At 38.0% G+C, this 17,161-nt stretch overlaps 1 protein-coding gene across 2 annotated transcripts in view; it reads right to left on the bottom strand.

Annotated features, from left to right (window-relative positions):
* Positions 1-17,161, bottom strand: part of LOC136858164 (hemicentin-1) — a 709,155-nt gene that overhangs the window by 370,133 nt on the left and 321,861 nt on the right. For both annotated transcript variants that reach the window (XM_067137503.2, XM_067137504.2), the window contains exon 24: positions 11,302-11,408. In XM_067137503.2, coding sequence (XP_066993604.2) covers positions 11,302-11,408 — 107 coding nt within the window. The remainder of the gene's footprint in view (positions 1-11,301; positions 11,409-17,161) is intronic.

Raw genomic sequence — 17,161 nt, 5'->3', positions numbered from 1 at the left:
AAATCAAGTAGGGATGACATAAAAATGTTACTGTTGAACAGTGGCAGTTCGTGTCATTTTACTCTGGCAGGGCTGTGCCGTCTTCTCCTCCCCTCCCCCCTTCCAACGGCCAGTTTTCACTGGCAAGCACCACGATAATTGTAGATGAAATATAATAATAATAATAATAATAATAATAATAATAATAATAATAATAATCTGATGACACTGGCTAAATACTGTTGGTATCTTTTTCCGAGGCAGAATGATCACGCAGTGAAAATCAGATAATATTGCAAAAAAGTAGAAACTTAAAGCATTGCAAATCTGGAAGCATTACAATCGACATACCCTTAAAACATCGACAATAAACAAATACTTATGTTCACAAAACCACTAAATTCATGACTCGATATACTTTTCAGATTGCGGTTCAAAAAACATAGGCTAATATATTACAACACATGTAGTGAAGTGAAGTGAAGTGAAGTGAAGTGAAGTGAAGTGTGAAGACAGCAGAGCAAACACCACTAACAAGAAAACTAAACAACTGAATCCAAAAAATAATTATAGTAGATTACGAAATGTCAGTTAATTGTTATTATAAGTATAAAGTTCGTACTTTGATGATGATGATGATGATGATAATGACAGGATGAAGATACACATGAAAATAATACAAGAAAGTAGGTAACAATACCTTAGTTGACTTGCTTGTATACAAAATCCATTCTCCTCTCCTTCTGCTCTGCAAAGTGGTTGATGACACGTTCGTTGAAGTTAGGAATTGCCAACAGCTGTTTCTCGATGGAGCACATAGCAAGCATGTTAAGTCGGTCTTCCTCCATGGTATTCCTAGTGAATGACTTAATCCTTTTCAGCGTAGAGAAGCACCTTTTATTTTCTGATGTTGTCATCGGAATTGTACAAACATTAGCTGGCTAACAGCTACTGCAATCACGGCTACTATGGCACTCAACTGTTTCACTGATCACAAACGACAATGACATTCACGAGAACAAATAAACAATGCATGCCCGAGTTCCTTTTGGCTTCCTCAAATCTCAAAGCAATGTGACCAACGTACAAATAGTGCCGTCACCTTATGATTAGATTTTAAATTTTTATTTTAGTTTAATTTTAGAACTGAATTGTTTAAATAGTCAGTCTAATGGAATCCATTGTTTTGTAAACAGTTTTGGAATTAACCTCTAACTACAGTTGACGTAAGATGTGTGGGAAAAGGCCTAGATACATTGTAAAGTGGTTGGTGACGTTGCTGCGGGCTCTGCCGGACAGACCATACACTCTTCAAGTATTAAATGCTTTAAGCATACACCCCGCCTGCACTCTTCCTTCCCCTGAGAAGCCCAGATTGTCTTCCAAGGCTCCTCCCGCACCCCTTGCACTTGTTAAACTCTAGGAACTTACTGGGGGCTCTCCTGCCAGCACCCAACCGCCTAATGTCTAAAGAGAAAACATTATGCTGGACTAAAGAGAAAACATCATGCTTTCTGAATGGATGCCATGGTCAGACAGCCTTTGCCATGTCTTTGAAAATAAAAAAAGTGAAACGTTTACAGCCAAAACAATAAATATAACATTGAATAACTGAATAACACACTACCATAAGTTAGACCTTGCTACATTTGTCCATCTCTTTATATAATCAGCTACGGAGTGAAATTATGTTACGTGTTTTAGTAAAGGCGGTGGGGCGGCGCCCAAAAGCCCTTCATGCACGAACCGCCACTGGTGTTGAACTGTAGAAGTATTGTAAAGAAAGGAATAGAATTAAGTAATTTAATAGATATATATTTACCAGATATTGTAATAGGAGTTAAATCATGGCTGAGAAATGGTATAATGGATGCAGAAATTTTCTCATGGAACTGGAGGATGTATTCTAGAGATAGGATAGGATTGGTAGGAGGGGCAATATTCATTCTGGTGAAAGAAGAATTTGTAAGCTACAAAAAAGTTAAAGATGACACACATGAAAATCTAGGGGTAAGGCTCATCTCTAAAGATAATAGACAACTTGATGTCTTTGGAGTGTACAGACCAGGAAAGGGTAGCACAGACGCTGATTCAGAATATTTGATAACATAATCAGCTATGTGGGAAACAATAAGGAAAGGAACGTGATTGTAGCGGGTGATCTCAATTTAGTCAAATAAATATTAAAGTTTAATTATTCCACCTATTCAATACATAAAAAAGAGATTTTAATAAAGAATTAATGAAATTACACACAACGTTTTCTCTCCAACTCTTCTTTACATCAACCAATTTCAACATTAATAAAGAGACTTCAAACCAAATTTCCCTTTCGACTCTATACAAGAGGCTACAGTCGCTCCTTCCAGCTAATATTTAACACAGTTACTTACCATCAAGCACTCTTCTTCACTCATGCTTCTAGAAGACTGCAGTTTCATCTCTTCACACGAGAGTTACAACAGTCTAACAATTTTTTATATTATTATAAAACCCACTTGAAGTGTTTAAACTCCACTCGGAGTTATTTACTACATTCATCATCATTATCCTGACGTTTGAACTGTTTAACACCCCATAAATTTTCTCTAACGCCCTCAACCATCAAAAGTCCCCGCTTTACTTGTTTCAACGTAACAATTTATTATAAACCTCACTTGAAGTGAGCAACGGAAATGTCTCTTTACTAGCTTTATTATGTATTAATACTCTATTTGGAATTATCAACTACCGTACATTTTTATTATGACATTCGATCTGTTTAAGATCCAAAAGTTTTCTCTAACGCTCTCAACGTCCAGAGGACGCCACTTTACAAAATTTACGTTCTTATAAAACTACCAGTATACAATTTGTTACCAATTTTTAAACAAGGACATTCATAAATTTATGACTATTTGTATATTAGACTTTATTAAGGCTTCATTATAAGAATATCTTAACTATTGTCAACCATTTCGCTCACCATTTGAAGCATATTTCCAACATCATCTTCACATTCATATGTAATTTAATTACAATCAGGTACCTGATTAATTATCTTTCAGATTGAGATTAAGGCTGAAGATGCTCTGAATTAAAGGGCGAAACATGTCCCAATAATTTTTTTTTTTACAGATTTAATTCTTTATTAAAATCTCTTTTTATGTATTGAATAAGTGAAATAATTAAACTTTAATATTTATTTGACTCCATTGTACATTTCAATACGGACCACAATATGAGAATTGTAACATGTAATGATCTCAATTTACCAAATGTCAATTGTGAAGGAAATGCAAACGACAGGAAGCATGACCAACAAATGGCAAAGAAATTAATATGGGAAGAGTATCTGATTCAGAAAGTGATAAAACGAACTAGAGGGAAGAATAATCTGGATGTGTTGTTGGTAAAACCAGATGAACTCTATAGAGAAACTGAAGTAATATATGGTGTTAGAGATCACAAAGCCGTTTATGTGGTAGTTAAAAATAAATGTGAAAGAAAGGAAGATATTAAAATGAGGAATGTTTGGCAGTACCATATGGCTGATAAAGCACGCATGAGGGAGTTTAAAAAAAGTAATTATGATCGGTGGAAAACGGTTAATAAAAATGTAAACAGACTCTGGGAGGGGTTTAAAGCAATTGTTGAGGAATGAGAAAGTAGTTTTGTATCTTTAAAGGTGGTAAGGAATGGTAAAGATCCACTATATTATAACAGAGAAGTAAAGAGACTAAGAAGGAGGTGCAGGTTGGAAAGAAATAGAGTTAGAAATGGCTGTGGAAGTAAGGAGAAATTAAAGGAACTTAGTAGGAAATTGAATCTAGCAAAGAAGTCAGCTAAGGATAACATGATGGCAAGCATAATTGGTGGCCGTACAAATTTTAGTGAAAAATGGAAGAGTATGTATAGGTACTTTAAGACAGAAACAGGTTCCAAGAAGGATATTCCAGGAATCATTAATGAACAAGGGGAGTGTGTATGCAAGGATCTTCAAAAGGCAGAAGTACTCAGTCAGCAGTATGTAAAGATTGTTGGTTACAAGGACATTGTCCAATAAGAGGAGGTGACTAATACTAAAGAAGTATTAAAATTTACCTATGACAGCAATGACAGGTGGCAGATTTCCTATCAATTGTTTACCTAGACTTTTCTTAAATATTTTCAAAGAAATCATTCCTCTGTATGGTCCATATTTGTAATCTCTGTGTTGTCAAGTGAGGGTAGTTCCAACCAATCAGAAGTTGCACGTGTCATTGAAGTTGCTGTGCAATGAATCAATAATTATAGTTATAACAAGTTTTATGGAGGAAGAATCAATAGATAATTAAGATAACATTAATAAACGTTTTGGCATACTTTTATAATTAGCCTGTGTGCTATTTACCAGCTGATGAGTCCAACTTTGCACACTGGGGCAAAATGCTGGAAACCAGGACTGAGTTAGCTGGAAAATTAATGTCCAATAACGGACCAACTATGTCAGTACTACACTGGTGTTGAAACAATCCCAATTTCCAAAGCTGGAATGGCCTGGCCGCAGACAGTGGTGAACACTGCTCTGCTGTTTTCCATTAAGTATACACACTCCTCATTCTTATCAATGCCTCAGAACAGGGATTGAATAGCTGGAATACTATGATGAGCCAGTGTGTCACATACAATAAGTTACCAGAACAATTATGAACCAGAAAAATGGAATGCTAAAAATGAAAGTTATCTAACTCCCCAGCTACTTCCCACCAATATTCAAGCAGGCTGTTCTACTTGGTAAGCAGCACTGATCCCATCTACTAAAGACGAGTGGCAGCAATAGAGACAAAGCATATCACAAAAAACAGTAGTCAATATACGAAGTACGTCCAGAAAGTAAGTTCTGTTTGGTAATAAAACTAAATTGTGTACAGATACAGAAAAATTATTTATTGCACAAAATTCTACAACTCTTAAACTACTTTTCCACATAACTGCCGAAATTTTGCAGGCATTTGTCATAGTGGGGCACAAGTTTTTGTATACCTTCTTCATAGAAGTTTGCCACCTGTGTCTTCAACCAGTTGGAAACATTTTCTTTCAGCTCTTCATCACTGTTGAAGTGTTGACCGCCAAGGAAAAACTTGAGATGTAAGAACAGATGAAAGTCGCTAGGAGCGAGGTCAGGGCTGTACGGAGGATGGTCAAACATGTCCCAGTCAAATCCCTGTAGGAGGTTTTTCGTCACATTTGCAGTGTGTGGTCGTTTGTTGTCGTGAAGGAAAACAACACCTTTTGACAGCAATCCTCGGTGCTTATTCTGTATTGCGCGGCGCAATTTCCTAAGTGTCTCGCAATAAACATCTGCTTTCATTGTTTGACCACGCGGTAAGAAATCAATGAGTAAGATGCCTTTGCAGTCCCAGAACACTGTGCACATCACTTTGCGAGGTGTCAAGATTTGTTTCGGCTTAACCGTTGCTGGGGATGAAGTGTTCCTCCATTCCATTGATTGCCGCTTACTTTCAGGGGTGTCGTAAGAAACCCAAGTTTCATCTCCTGTGACTATCTGTGTCAGAAATTCTTCGCCGCCTTCATTATAACGGGTCAAAAACTGAAGTGCACTACCCATCCATTTTGTTTTGTGTTGCTCAGTAAGAATCTTTGGTACCCAACGTGAGCAAAGTTTACGAAATTTCAGTTTTTCGGTAACAATTTCATGAATTAGTGATCATGAGATTTGGGGAAATTCCATAGCGAGAGCACTAATTGTAAACTTGTGGTTTTCCCGGATCTCGTCATCAATCGCGTGAACCAGTTCTTCTGTAACCAAAGATGGATGCCCACTTCGTTCTTCTATGTGCACGTCACTATGTCCTTCATTGAACTGTCGGACCCACCTTCTCACCATTGAATCACTCATCGCATTTTGTCCGTAAACTTTGCAAATTTGCCGATAAATTTCAATTGGTTTCACTTTCCTAGCATTCAGAAAACGAATCACAGATCTGATTTCACAAGCGGCGGGATTTTCAATCAACACTGACATTGTAAACAAGCACAAACACGCTTCTTCTTCTTGATACAGAGCGACTACCGTGCATGTGCGGAACTGCGATCGCAGCACTGCAGCGGAGATAAATTGAAACGGAACTTACTTTCTGGATGTGCCTCGTAATGTTACTGGTGATAAATTTTATGGGCTTTTGATATTGTAGGCCTTCACATTTAGTTTTCTTCTGACTCTGTGATATTAGAGCATCTAATGTAAAGGAAGTCCTTCCTCCTTTCATGACTCCCTCTTGCCTTATTCTTCAAGCAATCGTTTCTTTACTATTTTTTCTCTTTTTGATAATCATCTTCACAATTTTTCTTGATGATATGGGCTGATGACCATGCAGTATTTCACCTGAAATGTCATGATTTCCTTACAAAAATCGACTTTGGAATTATTGTTAAAAAATAACACCAAACCTTCTATTATCAGAAAATGGCAGAATATTTCAAGTTCTGCCATTTTTAAAGGCCATACAGATATTTTAATGGGCTGCTATGTACGTGTCTATGTCATGCCCACCCCGCACTTATGGCACTTTATCGCATATTTTGGCAGTGTTTTGCCATTTTTGCTTGAATTTGGCTCCAAATTTCGACAAACAATAGTGGTGTGGTATCAGTGCTTTACGGTGTTCCACTGTTTACCTCATAACCTTTAAAAAATAACAGGTGCATTCAAAATTTCAGATGCCTTTTTCTCACCTTTCATTTTTTCAGTGCATTGCTTCCTGCAAACAGCTCCATATGTTGCAGTTCTTGTCTGATAGATTTGAAACTTTCTGGAGTTATAGTAATATCTTCAACTAACAAAACATACTTATAAAGAATTTTATTTGTTGGTTGGAAGCAAGTTACATGCATTTCATTATGACAGTATATTATTTTTCTATAAAAATGTGCAAACCAGAAATTCTTTCTTTTTTTGCTATTTGTTTTACGTCGCATCGACACAGATAGGTCTTATGGCGACGTTGGGATAGGAAAGGCCTAGGAAGTGGAAGGAAGTGGCCGTGGCCTTAATTAAGGTACAGCCCCGGCATTTGCCTGGTGTGAAAATGGGAAACCACGGAAAACCATCTCCAGGGCTGCCGACAGTGGGGCTCGAACCCACTATCTCCCGATTACTGGATACTGGCCGCACTTAAGCGACTGCAGCTATCGAGCTTGGTAACCAGAAATTCAAAAAGTTCTAGTCTGATGGATATTTGAAGAGAAATACATTTTTTAAGAAAGTTATGTTTATGTGTGTATGTATGTAAACACCATTATCAATTTTTGAAGTCATAGAAACCAAAATTGTGCCTCAGGGAACTTTTTTCAGTAAGTCATAACTAAATATTAAAAAATAATAACTGGAGAAGAGAGCCTCCATGGCTCAGATGGCAGCGTGTCGGCCTCTCACCGCTGGATACCGTGGTTCAAATCCCGGTCACTCCATGTGAGATTTCTGCTGGACAAAGCGGAGGCGGGACAGGTTTTTCTCCGGGTACTCCGGTTTTTTCTGTCACCTTTCATTCCAGCAACACTCTCCATTCTCATTTCATTGCATCTATCATTCATTAATAAATCACTTTGGGAGTGGCGACCCCATCGTACTAACAGCCTATATCTGCTTCATTCATTACATCCCTGACCCGGTCAATGACTGGAAAACAGGTTGTAGGTTTTCAAATAACTGGAGAAGATTAAATCAACCCAGTGCTTTGAAACTTGGTATAATAGGTAATATTTACTTCATGAATGTGCTCACAAAATTTCATGCTGATTTCTGCAAAATTGTAGAAGTTGAAGATTTCAGTCATCAGTCCCCTTAAGAATAATATTCCCATGTTAGTGATGCTCAGCACTGATATAGACTAAGCACAACAAAAGTCTAATTAATGAATTCTGTTATCAAAGGTGATATAGTAAAACTGTATAGGAAATTGTATCCAGTATAATTTTTGTTACATAGTATTTATCCAAAGGACCATTAACTACCTGAACTACCACATCACCCAGAGATAATGGAATTATTTATAAGCTAGAATGTAGTGCTAACTTAACATATCAATTTTAATAAATTTTATTCACCATTTTCTCGATATATGAGTAGTTGAAACTGCTGTTCATGCAGACAGATAGACAGACAGACAGACAGACATGCTTGAAAATTAAAAACTTCATTTCCTTCTTTCTGTGAACCTGACTGATACAGAAATACTTTTTTCTTTTTTTTTAAATTCAGAGCAATGTGTTAGACAAAACTCTTATTTATATTTATTGATTAGTGACAACTACATAAAGATGTCCTTTCATATGAATATTTTCCTCAAAAACTTTTGGTGTAGTACTTCAAAAGACACTAAAGGAGTGCAACAAGGCAGTACCCTTTCACCATTACTTTTTATCACTGTCATGGATGAAGTCATGAAAGAAATTAAGCAGAAGAACAATATGGACATCAATGCATTTGCATTTGCAGATGATGTAGTAATTTGGGGAAATACAGGGAAGGAAGTCCAAGAGAGGCTGAACACCTGGAATGAACATTTGAAAGCACATGGATTAACAATAAATAAATCGAAAACTGTTACTATGTCTGTCAACAGGCAGAAGAAGAAAGGAAAAATAATGCTGGAAGGTACACAACTGGAAACAGTAGACCAATATAAATATCTTGGGTGCATCATTTCAAGTGATAACAGAATACAGCATGAGATTAACAACCGCATTCAAAAATCAGCTCAGTTTTACCATCAAGTTCGGAAACTCCTCTGGAACGAACAAGTTCCCTTAAGATCAAAGCAGATTCTATTCCAATCATACTTCACCCCCATAATAACATATGGCCTAGAAACCTGCACAACAACCCAACAAGTGGACAGCAAACTACAAGCCGCAGAAATGAAGTTCCTACGAACTATGGTACAGAAGACAAAAAGGGACAGGGTAAGGAATGAAAGAATAAGGGAGCAAGCTGGTGTGTACCCATCCCTGAATGAAAAAGTGACAAGGGCCCGTTTGAAATGGTTTGGCCATGTCAAACGAATGGACAATGGAAGGACAGCAAAACAATGGCTACACACAGTCGTGGCCGGAAAACGACCGGTAGGAAGACCTAGGAAGAGGTGGCTGGACCAAGTGAAAGAGGACATAGGAACAAGAGGAATCAGCTGGGATGTCGTCTTGAGAGAAGAGTGGTACATGGACAGACAGAAGTGGAGAGTGCTCGTAAACCACACCCGGGCAACTGGAGTGGAAAACTGATAATGATGATGATGAGTTCAAAAGACAAAAAAGAAATGGCACTAGACAGAATGTTTCAGAACTTCAAAACAGAAGTTTTATGACCACAAATAACAATGAAGGGCTTGTATATTTTGTATTACGAATATTGCCACAATTATTTTTCCTCTTTACATCAAACTGGACTTAGTAACATTATAAGCTGTCATCATTAGAAGCCTAAGTTTGATTCTCAGTACTGCCAAAAATTTAAGGCTGGCCGAAGGATATGTGATTAGAAAGATACATGCAGCTTACCTCAATCAGGACAAGGAAAAATTTTTAGCTGTCATTCATTCCAGAGAAAATTTATTATTTTAAATTAAATTATCTAGACACTTTTAAGTGGCCAAATTAGGAAACTCAAGGCTCTTTCTTTTGATGAAATGTATCAATAACATGGGACAAGGACACAAAGTGAAAAAAAATCTTAGCTGTTGCTCCCTTCAAAGAAAATGTATTATTTTAAATTAAACTACCTAGACACTTCTAAGTGGCCAAATTAGGTAACTCAAGGTTCTTGCTATTGAAGGGACATACCATTAGCCCCTCAGCTTGGGAGCAATTAGAGCACCCGTCACTCACTATTGCAGGAGGCTGCAACTCACTGCGAGTTAGGAGCATAAAATGAGCGAAACTGAAACCACTGTAACTCAATCGTTTTGGCACACATGTAAATAACTTTTTGGTACAATATAACACAGCACTATTTCTACTCTATACCATGATATACCACCTGAGTAATAAAACTTCCCACTGCAACGCACAGCCAGCCATCCATCGCACAAGCACTCAGGTTAACATCACATACCTCACTATTGCCTTAAATTTCTGCACTCATATCAGCCACACCAACATCCCGTATCAGTGAACGATTATCAGAATTAAAATCAATGCCACATGAGTTGTTATAAGCGTTGTTCAAAAGCAAAGAAATACTTTTATCTGAAAGCCGCACTTTACCACTTTCTGCCATGATCGGTTCTCATCACCAAAATTCAAAGGAATGGAAACGTTTGAGACAGAGGTATTGAAATATCCACCAAGAAGAAGAGAAAACCATACACTATCCCTATGTAGAAGAGAAGTTCAGGATCCCTATGACAGATAATAGCACAATACAGAGGCTGTACATTACATATAAGTACAGCACTCTACATCTGCCAACATTTGGTGTATGCTTTACCTAGCAGCGTCTATACTGTCAGGTTAGTGTTATCGATAGAATACCAAAAGAACTATATCAAGTTAAATGAAGCATAGGTTGTACCACTCCTCATAGCATTTCCAAGCATTTATATAAGCATTGTTGGTATTCAAGGTGTTAAAATATGTAAAATACAATTGGTGACAAACACCCTGCCTGGTAGCCATGGTCATTATGGTATCAAGTCTATATGATCTGACATCATGGTTAGCCAATTCGAGTCCCGTATGAGGAAGAAAAGGTCATCATCTAAATGTTGGCCAGCAGAGTATGAGAGGTGGAGGTATACTAATCACTAGATTGCGTGCCAAAAGCCTGGATTCAATTCAAAACCTCTCTACAGTGTTCTTATGGAATGGACAAGTTTGATGGAGAGAGCTGATATATCCACGAAAAGGGAAAGGAAACCATACAATACTGTTGATGGTGGTTCATCGAACAGATTGGCACATTAAGCTTTGGTGTTATTTGACAGGAGTCGGATATGCGTCGACACTTGGTTTCACCCTCTCCCTACATAATTATTACCATCAATTCACACATAGACATGACGGTCGCTGATGGGCATCAAACAGAAAGATCTGCTCCAAGTGAGCCGAACGTGTCCTTGGGCACTCTAGGAACTAAATACCATATGTCAAACAAATAAATAAATAAATGAAAAATAAGTAAATGGCAGTAAATTATTTCCTTTTATCATTTATAAACATGTTCTTCATTCTATATTTCTATCACAAACCTGTAGATAACAGTTATAAATGATAAGTGAAAGGGACTTTTTCTTTTGGAAAAATATATGCTAAAATTGAAAATTTAAATGTTTAGATACATACCATTTACTTTGACATAAAACACCTTATGAGAGGTGCCAGCATAGTTGCTTGCCTCGCAGAAATAGGCACCAGCTACTGAGGGCTGAACGTCATTCAGAGTCAGTGAGCTGAAATACAACATGTAGATGCAACACATTAGTTTAGAAAACTCATGAATATCACCTATACAGGGTGTATCCATGATGATATTACAAACTTTCAGGGATGATGAAGGACGGCAAATGGATCAATTTGAGGTAAGGAACCATAGTCCTGAAACATTTGAGTCAAAAGTTATTAATAATCCAGATTGTTTGATGTCTATCCATTCTTTACAGGCGCCGGGGTGTCAGAATTTCGTCCCGCAGTAGTTCTTTAACATGCCTGAAGCCAATGTCATAGGGTTATCACCTTTAAATGGCCTTAAAGCCACCAACCTCAGTCGGGTTTGAACCTTTTTAATTTGGGATTAGTAGACCAACGCCATATCCACTACACCACTGTGGCTGGCAGTCAAAAGTTAAAGCAAAAATCAGTCTGATACCTCCAACTGTACTGTACACTACAAGTGCAAAGACTACAATAGTGGAGACAATCCATATGAGCAGAAGAGGCTAGGATAATAACTCAACGACTCCAATGCAGAGGACGTACTGTGTACTGACATGATTGGTGTGTGATGCCTGTACTGTAGGCTTCAGTCTGTGTTTACGGGTTGAAGTGGTATGTTGATCAGCCCTATCCAAATGGAGTTGTACTTGGCTACGGAACTTACAGATGTGGTCTTCATGCATGGAGATTCAAATGGAAGCAGCAGAGAAGCCAAAAATAGTTGTACAGGACCAAATATCCACTTAGGAGACATCCGGCTCACACTATGTTTTCACAACTGTTCCAACGATTAAGTGAAACAGGGCAATTGGTACCACAGTACAATGACTGAGGAGGAGGACGAATTACACTAACTCCCGACTTAGAAGATGCAGTGCTTGCTCACATAAATGAGGCGCCCGGAATCAGCACTTGAGCAGTTGCACATGAAATGAATGTTTCGCATATGACTGTGTGGCAAATATTACGTGAAATGCAGCTACACCCCTATCATCCACAGAAAGTGCAAACTTTGAGTCCTGAGGACTTTGCACCCTGAGTCGTGTTCAGCCAATGGGTCTTGCAGTGCCTTGCAGTCAATCCTCACTTTCCTGCATATGTGCTTTTTACAGATGAAGCCTGTTTCACCAGAGACAGAATGCTAAATAGTCAAAATAGTCATGTATGGGCTGATGAGAATCCCCATACTACAGTTGTAAAGAGGCCATCAGCACAAATGTTTAGTCAGTGTGTGGGCAGGCATAGTCAATGATTACGTAGCAGGCCCGTTTCTTCTTTCCTCCCCCACCTAAATGCAGCAGTGTACTCAGAAATGTACTACCACACTCCTGGAACACATCCCACTTGCCCTTCATCAGCAGATGTGGTTCCAACATGATGGAGCCTCATCTCACTTTGGACTGAGGTTTCATGAACACCTGGATCAGACATTCCCTACAAAGTGGATAGGAATAGGAGGTCCTGTTTTATGACCCGCCCGTTCACCTGATCTCACCCCACTTGATTTCTTCTTGTGGAGCCATGTGAAAAGTCTTGTATATGAGACACCTGTTGAGACTGAAGAGGATCTCTTGGCAAGAATTCTTGCTGCCTGCGATGCTGTTCAAACAACACTGGGGATTTTCAAATGGGTATGACAGAAATTTGTGCGATGATGCCATGCTTCCATTGATGCAGGAGGATGTCATTTCAAACATTTGTTGTAAATGGAGCAGCTTGTGAAACTTGAGTAGGTAAATGGACTTAAATGAGTAGAATTTTACTTAACTTTTGACTTGATCATTTCCAGAATTTGGCTCCTTACCTCAATGATACTGTTACCGACCTCCTTCATCCCTGAAACTTTATAAAATCATTGCGGATACAACCTGTTTAAATAAAATTATAACTTTGTCTGTACACTTAATCATTTTTACTCATACTTGATACGTTCAACTAGCTATACAAAAGTTGAAAATAGGTTTAGTTTGAAAATAAGTTCAGTTCAATATTTGTCTATTAATATTCTGTCTGTAATTTTTGTCTATTTGTCAAGACATCAAGGGAAAATGGCCAAAGAGAATTTCCTGAAACAGTTTAAGTTTCCAATAATTGTCATTGTATACAATCTACATATGGGAGGAGTCGACCTGTAGGACTCAATCATGGTATGTTATAGAATCATAATGAGAACTAAGAAATGGTACATTAAACTCTTCTACCTCTTCTTAGACATCACAATTGTGAATGCTTGGATTTTGTATCAACAAGTTGCTGCTCAGCTGGGTATCCAAAATACAGTGGAACCGCGGATTGCGAGTAACTTGGTCTACGAGTGTTTTGCAAGATAAGCAAATATTTTAAATAAATTGTGACTTGATAATATGAGCGTCACGTGTGCATACGTTTTCACCTCCCCTGTGTCTTTGTTCCCCCCCCGCCACTCTCTTTCCTGGGAAAGTGTGTGTAATCATTTAGCGCTGGACTTCAGTTGGCGTGCCTCGCTCGCATAGTCAACACCGTACGAGTGTACATGTTTTGTTTCTGTCATTTTTGATATAACTGTTCTGCAACGATGAGCCCTGTGAAAGAAAAGAAGGCTAAAAAGGAATTTGGTTGGAAGAAGGAGATGATTACAGTGGATGAATCTGTTCAATGACAATGCAATGTCACATTTTCGTGAAATCCTCAAAAAGAGGCAAAAGCAACAGTCATTGGACAGGTTCCTCGTTAAAGTTGCACAAAAAGAAAACACTTCCAATGAGCCAACCGATAGCAGTGATTCCGTTAGTGAAATTCATGCTACACAGTAACTCATCTCATCTCTCGTCTCCCTCACACCAACAATGATTCTATTGTAAGGTAAAGTGCAGTTTAATTGTTTTACATTATATATTGTTTTAGAAAAGTTAAGCGAATAAATGTTTTTGTGTTGTGGACGAATCATCCGAGTTTCAATAGTTTCTTATGGGAAAATTTGCTTTGATATACGAGCGATTTGGATTACGAGCATGTTGCCGGAATGAATTATGCTTGCAATCCAAGGTTCCACTGTACTATGATATTGGCATAATTTAGGGAAGATATAGTGCTTTCACTCTGTCAAGTGGAGCTGTCAATCATCCCAAAACAAGGACGGCCAAGTTTTGAAGTAGAAGGAGATCTCATAAAGGAAGAGAAAGAAGGCCCCAGCACCAGTTTACCCTTCACAACCAGTTTGTCAAAATCATTTGGAACACTGGCCAATTCACAAAGACACTCGACAATAGTGCAAATTTTCCTCATGTAAGGGAAACACCCTGATATTTTGTGAGCAAACTGAAAATGGGAAATGAACTTTGAAAACAAATATGGCATCTGTGAATGGTGGAACTAACTAGTCACATGTGGGTTTTCATGCTAAAACTGTCAAAACCATTTTAAGAATTTTTAAACTATTTTTCCCATAATATGGATTAGATTATGCATGCCTCAAATTAAAATAAAGAGAAAGTAAAAAATCATGCAGTGTAACATTAAACTGTGCTGTTCTCCAAAACACAAATCATTCATTGATACCGAGAGGTTTCAGCGTAGAAAAAATTTACTTAGTTCGCTTGTGAAAAGTGTGATGTAGCATTGGGTATCACAAACAAACAACAACTGTTTCAAGGACTTTCATCTGCTGCCTGCTGTTGGCATACTGCAAGCAGGTTATTATGGAGTTGTGAAGGTGACCTTGCGGACGAAGACATACATTTAGATTTTACTGACTTAACTTACGGCAGTACTATGAATATGGGTTTGTTCCACATTTCCTCTTAAACCACTGGACTAATTGCAACAAAACTTGGTACACATAATACTTACTATCTGGAAAAAAAAATTACTGTGGGGGTAAGACACCTCTAACAACCTTAGGGTTGAGGGTAGGAGGGGGTGACATATAAAATTAATCGAAAATAGTGTTGAATCCATGGTTTTTGGGTTCGCTAAGATGAATAGTGACAGTTTGGATGTCGTTTTAAGTCCAAGCTAAGTCCCAGCACTATGATGGGGTGAAAAGAAAATTTCCAAAACGACCCATATTGTGTGTGTGCGCGCGCGCGCGTGTGTATGTTACAGCAAAGCTCTCAACCAAACTTGACACACGTATGACTTACTATCCACAAAAAAACACTTTGGTAATAAGACACCCCTAACACTCCTCAAGGTGGGGGTGGAGAGGGGATTACAAGTGAAAATAATCTAACTCAATATCAGTGTCGAATACACAGTTTTTGGGGTTGCTGAGATGAGTAATGACATTCCAGTTGCTGTTTAATTCAAAGGTCATCTCCAATCTTCATGAAGTGAGAAAGAGTGAAAAAGAAAATTTCCAAAATGACCCAGATTATATGTGTGTGTATGATCTACGACATCTCACAACCAAACTTCATATGCACATGACATACTATCTGCTAGGGTAAGCCACCCTAGCACCCCTAGCAGAGGGGGTGACATGTAAAAATAATAAAAAATGACAAATACTAGTGTTGAATCACCTCAGTCTAATCACGCTACTGGCAGTGCGGTAGCCCAACACAATAGTTTGGCTTGTGAAGTAATCATGGAGAACATGTTAATCACTACTATATCCCAGGGAAAAGATCTCCCGTTGACCTCGGTTGACGCAAGCAGGCTGTCGGATTCTGGGGAGCCTGCATCATGTGTGAAGGGGGAGTTGGAGCTCCCCAGTACCTCAACATCCATAACATTTTGGTCACAAAAGATCAAATCAAAGAGGACTTTTAAATTGAGCACCATTAACCCTTTGGCACTCAGCCTATATGCAGGGATTTGCTCGAAGACACTCAGACTAATTTCTGTCATCTTCCAAACCAAATTACAAAAAATCAACAAGTAAACAGTTTAACACACATTAAAATAAAATAAATCACACTAATACAGGAAACTACGAGCATTTCAGAAATGAATATACCTAGAATGTTTTGTTATTGGTAAAGCCAAAAAAATTATTAAATTTTGAAAATAAATTTTTTTTTTAATTTTTGGTTTTCAATGACTAAAAAATCAGACATTATTGCGTCTTTCTTATTTACTCTTAGACGTGAACGAAATAAGATTTAATTCTGAATAATTTGATATCAATATGATGTGTGTGCTGCAATTCATTCATGAAGCATGGCACAAAGTTATTCACTGTACATGTAACGGTCATCGATGTCAGGTCCTCGCGGTCCGATGCACGGTGAGCAGCTGTGACTGTATCATTTCCCACATAATGCGAATCACTTTCGGCAAAAGCAGGTCATTATTACTGTCTAAATCATTTGAAAATTCAAGGATATCGGCTTCATTCGGCCTTGAATATGGTCTAGCCATTACGATAAAAAGATGACGCAAGCACGTGCAAGAACGGAGTTATGAAAAGGTGTTAAATTATAGTTTGCGAAGTACAGTGAACACAGAGTTTTGGATATACTTGCCAATCGTTAGTCTCATTGTCTGAGAAATGTAAAAATTTCAGGAGATGGAAAAAACTTTTCTTGGAGATGGTCTCGTAAAACACAGGTGTAGCAAACAATTTACTACGTGAAAAATAATGAGATAGCTTTGGCTTTTGAATTATACCCTGAAGAAAACAGATCCCAAATAAAAGTTTTATTTATTCCTTGTTAGTAGAAACCCAATCCCTCTCCCTGCTTCTTCTTTTCATTTTAGCTGTTCCTATACTAGCTTGTATTGACTGCTGAGCATACAGATTAGTTTGCTCTACCATAAGTTCGCACAGTTCATCGTCAATGAAATA

Source organism: Anabrus simplex, chromosome 1, assembly GCF_040414725.1.
Source record: "Anabrus simplex isolate iqAnaSimp1 chromosome 1, ASM4041472v1, whole genome shotgun sequence".
In the NCBI taxonomy this organism is placed as follows: Eukaryota; Metazoa; Arthropoda; class Insecta; order Orthoptera; family Tettigoniidae; genus Anabrus; species Anabrus simplex.
Note: the sequence above shows the minus strand (reverse complement) of the source record. Positions and strands in the feature narration are given on the sequence as shown.